Source organism: Triticum urartu, chromosome 2A (assembly GCF_056163025.1).
Source record: "Triticum urartu cultivar PI428250 chromosome 2A, HENAU_Tu73, whole genome shotgun sequence".
In the NCBI taxonomy this organism is placed as follows: Eukaryota; Viridiplantae; Streptophyta; class Magnoliopsida; order Poales; family Poaceae; genus Triticum; species Triticum urartu.
In genome coordinates, this window is record NC_141874.1 from 110157854 (window position 1) to 110161984 (window position 4131).

At 53.9% G+C, this 4131-nt stretch overlaps 2 protein-coding genes across 3 annotated transcripts; both read right to left on the reverse strand.

Annotated features, from left to right (window-relative positions):
- Positions 1–936: 936 nt before the first annotated feature.
- LOC125541222 (uncharacterized) lies at positions 937–2407 on the reverse strand. 2 transcript variants are annotated; one of them, XM_048704684.2, is made up of 2 exons: positions 2096–2407; positions 937–1907 (listed from the first exon to the last, which is right to left on the reverse strand). In XM_048704684.2, exon 2 carries the CDS (start codon positions 1867–1869, stop codon positions 1183–1185), a length of 687 nt encoding a protein of 228 aa, XP_048560641.1. In that variant the 5' UTR covers positions 1870–1907; positions 2096–2407; the 3' UTR covers positions 937–1182. The 2 variants fall into 2 exon arrangements, with proteins under 2 accessions (XP_048560641.1, XP_087399532.1); XM_087543406.1 differs by lacking the exon at positions 2096–2407 and having other exon boundaries at positions 937–1117; positions 1177–1907.
- A 759-nt stretch (positions 2408–3166) lies between these two features.
- Positions 3167–3772, reverse strand: LOC147984149 (uncharacterized). Its single transcript, XM_087540990.1, has one exon. The coding sequence runs from the start codon at positions 3770–3772 to the stop codon at positions 3167–3169; it is 606 nt and encodes a 201-aa protein (XP_087397116.1).
- Positions 3773–4131: the final 359 nt, after the last annotated feature.

Sequence of the window (4131 nt, forward strand, 5' to 3'; positions counted from 1 at the left end):
TGTTGTCGGATGCCACCAAAAAATTACAACATGACAATGCCACTCACATTAAGATCGTCCCATTCGTTCCCATTCTCTGTCCGATCTTCACGATCTGAATTTTCATCATCTGACCAATCTTCTATCCAGTCTTTCATCAGTTCTCCAAACTCCATGTCTACCATGATATCAGTTAACTCCTCGTCCGCCATTTCCTACAACCAATATTATGTATCATCACATGTGCAAACATTATCAATGATGAAATATAAAACACATAGCACACGATCACGGATGTTATGTAAACAACCGCAACCGAGGCCGTTCAGATCTGCCCAACTTAGTAAGGAAGATGGCCACGGCACCCGTCGTGATCGCTTTCAATCGCGAGGAACTGCACGATCTCAAAACCTAGCTTGATCGGTGATTACCTCTGCCGCCGGATACCTAGGTTAGCCGCCACATCAAATAACGATACCGGTGGTGCGCACAGCCAACGGCAACCGACACTACGTGAACCCAGATCACGAGGAGCAGCACTACCGGAACAAGATCCACGATCGCATGCGCCGCCGGGTAGCTAGGTTACCCGCCCCACTAGGTTAACCACTACCACTGGCGGCGGTAGTTCGTTCGATGTTGCCGCGAGCGAGACTAGAGGGGGGACGCGGGATGCGGTACCTGTGCGCGCTCATTGGAGATTCACAACGTTGTCGCGCCCGCTGTCCGACGAGATCGCCGGCGACGAGATAGCCGCCGCTAGAGATCTACTACGTGACTTATGGAGCTGCGTCAATGCTCGCGAGATTGATGGAGCTGCTCGCGTGAATGATTGGATTCGGCAGGTCTTACGTGGACATGGGTCGTGTGATGTTTTTTTTTTCGGACCAGAGTACTGTACGTATACGTTCTGGGTTATACAGAGCTAGACAGGGCTTGGATCTGGGCTGTGACGGGTCAGGAAAAAAACAATTTGGCGGAGACAAAAATACCCCTCCGAAATTAGGTTAGGGGGAAGCACTGGAGCAGGGCTCAATGGGCTGACCAGACCCGAATGAAAGCCCCTTTTTCTACTAGTGGAGATCTCTGTTTACAGATGAGATGCCAGCGGTGCCCGCGTGAGGGCCTGCCGATCTGCCTGATAAAGAAGGTGGTCCTAGGGTTCTTCTCGCGTTAAGACGGTGTCATGCTTGATGCCTGTCCTCATTGATCTGGCAGGTGGTGGTGGCTGCTGCTCTGCGTCGTCGACGACTCGAACCCGCTGCCTCTGTTGCCCGGGTCGTTGTTGTTGCAGCACAGCTCGTCCGTGGTGGCGTTGGTGTTGACCGCGCCGCCCGGGCTCACGCCCGCCATCCAGTTCAGCGTTCTGGAGCTCCACACCGACGGGATCACCGCGCCGTGCAGCGCGTCCGCGTCCAGGTACCCGGGGAAGTCCGCCGTCTGGTTGTTGTTGTACCCCGACAGCGACGACAGGGAGCCGTCATCGCTGCACCCGCCCAACGCGGCGTGCGCACCGCCAGCGCCGTCCATGCTGCCCCGGCTGTACACGTAGCTCTCCGCCGACACCAGGGGCGGCATGGGCTGCGTCCCCACGGGCGACGACAGTATCAGCTCGGCCTCGCTGAATACGGCAGTGCGGGTGACGGGCGTGGCGGCAGCGGCAGCGCCGGCGTGAGCGAGCGGCTTGTGGATGGCAGGGTCGATGCGGCGCTGGCGGAGCTTCTTCTTGATGATGGTGTTCCAGAAGTTCTTGACCTCGTTGTTGGTGCGCCCGGGCAGCTGCGCGGCGATCTGAGACCACTTGTTGCCCCGGATGGAGTGGAGGTGGATGATGAGGTCCTCCTCCCCCTGCGAGAAGGGCCCACCTCGGTCCGGCGTCATGTAGTGCATCCACCTCAGCCTGCAGCTCTTCCCGCACCTCTCAAGGCCTAAATTGATTAAAACACGATTAATTCCATCCATTTGGCCGTTCAAAACTGCTACTCTAACTAGTTCTCCACACAAAAAACATTGTCAATCAATTGCATCATATAAAAGGAAACCGTCTCTAATTTAGATATAAAATATTAGAGTGGCCGTAGTGAACTAGGGATGCGGCTATAGGTTGGTACGGTACCTGCAATCTTGGCGATACAGCTCCATCAGCCGTAGCCATACTGGGCAACGTGGTTCATGAGCTTCTCGTCGTCCTCCGGCGACCAGAGGCCGCGCTTCAGCCTCTTCTTGGTCGCGCCCGGCCGCTTCGACATGCCGCCGACTGATTGAGACGACGCGGACTCAAGCTCAATGGCGTTGCCGGCCGTGCAGCTTTGCTAGCCGGCCGTCGCGAGCCGAAGGCGGCGGCCGTCGATGGCGGCAATGACAGAGGAAGGAACGACCGACGGAGGCGGTAATGACAGACGAAGGAACGACCGACGGAGTGATATAGGGAAGACAAAGCGAGGCCAGCCAGAGCATAAAAGGGGCCACAGGGCGGAAGGTGGGAGGTCGCTCTCATGGCGTAGCGCTTGCCTCGCCCTTGAGACTACTGCCGGCGTACGCTGTCATCTTTTTTTTTTCTTTTTTTTTGCGGGGATACTCTCTCATCTTTTCAGCGCTAGTGAATCCACCTTTGCGCATCCGACGGAGCAGATACGTTGGTCGTGAAATCTTTGGCCCGAGTGCAGGGTTGAAAATTGCAACGAAATTTCAGTGAAATCTCTGAAATTTCGCATATTTCAGTAGGGTCTAAAATATTTTTAAAGCCAAAATTTCAACGCAGATTTAAACTGATTTCAAAATAAATTTAAATTATGTTAAAATTCATTAAAATTAAGTAAAATTTAAAATCTCAAAATCCGAAGTAATGTCCAAAATATACCAATTTTCCGAAATTTCGCATATTTTGATAAGGTTTGAAATTTAAAACCTTAGTCGTGTGTGTGGGCTGATTAGACAAAGAGATTTGGTCTCGTAACTGTCCACCCAGCTGCAGTGCTTTTCCGCATCTTTCCCTCGCTTTAATCGTTTTTCACCTTGACACCTTTGCATCCTCCACTACCACCACACAGATAGATGCTGCATGCATTGCATTGCATGCACCCTAGCCCTAGCCGGCCCCGTGGGACTTTGGATGGAACTCATTTTGCGTTAGGATCACTTCTTGGTGCTGCAAGTTATCGAGTTATTTACCCAAAACCATCACACATTATGGGTTAGGGTAACAGATCAGTACCACATTTGAGCCAAAGCACAAAAAACCACCAACAATAGGGCTAATCTGTAACGCGGAGCACTGACGCTGCGTTTTAGCCCAGAAAACAGTGAAACCGACAGGTGGGGCTTGCCTGTCAGGATGATGTGGCAAAAAAATCCACGTGGGCAGGTTGACTAGTCTCTTTCTCCTCTCTCTCCTCTCTTCTGGCGCCGGAGTTCTCTGTGATTGTGTGCGTGCATGCTCCAGCCCCCTGGCGCCGCGCAGAGGTCGAGCACGGTGCGCGCCACGGACAGGGCGGATGGGCACGAGGTTGACGCCGACGACGAAGGCGCCGGCGGGGGCACGGGCGACGGCCACCTGCATCCAGCCCCCCGGCGCCGCGCAGAGGTCGAGCACGGCGCGCGCCGGCGGGAGGAACCGGAAGCAATCGTCGAGCTGCTGCAGCTTGAAGGCCGCACGACTTCGGTAGCCCTGCTCCTTGGCGAGGTGGTAGTACTCGTCCTGCCGCTGCTTCCCCTTCGCCTTGCCCGTGGAGCTCTCGACTTGCATCGGCAGAGATGGCTCGCCGCGCACAAGCTGCTCGACACAATGCTCCATAGAAATAGAGATGGGATGAAGATGACCATGTAGTCAATGACAGGCGGGGCCCACAGCTCATCTACCACCTCAGCTAGTCAAAGTTTTTCTGTGTGCTTGGTATTTGCCACTTCAGCCCGACAGGCATGACCCACCTGTCGGATTCGCTGTTTTCTGGACTAAAACGCAGCGTCGGTGCTTCGCGTTACAGATTAGCCCCATTGTTGGTGAGTTTTTGTGCCCTGCCTCAAATGTGGTACTGATCTGTTACCCTAGTCTATAATGTGGTGGTTTTGGATAAATAACTCCAAGTTATCTGGAAAGCAAGCAATTGATAAGCTAGCACGGGCATGGCAACAGACATGTCCTATCCATCGTCT

Bases quoted from the DNA above. Each gene is read 5' to 3' on its own strand.
- LOC125541222 (XM_048704684.2), bottom strand. From the start codon at position 1,869: ATGCACTACATGACGCCGGACCGAGGTGGGCCCTTCTCGCAGGGGGAG.
- LOC147984149 (XM_087540990.1), bottom strand. From the start codon at position 3,772: ATGGAGCATTGTGTCGAGCAGCTTGTGCGCGGCGAGCCATCTCTGCCG.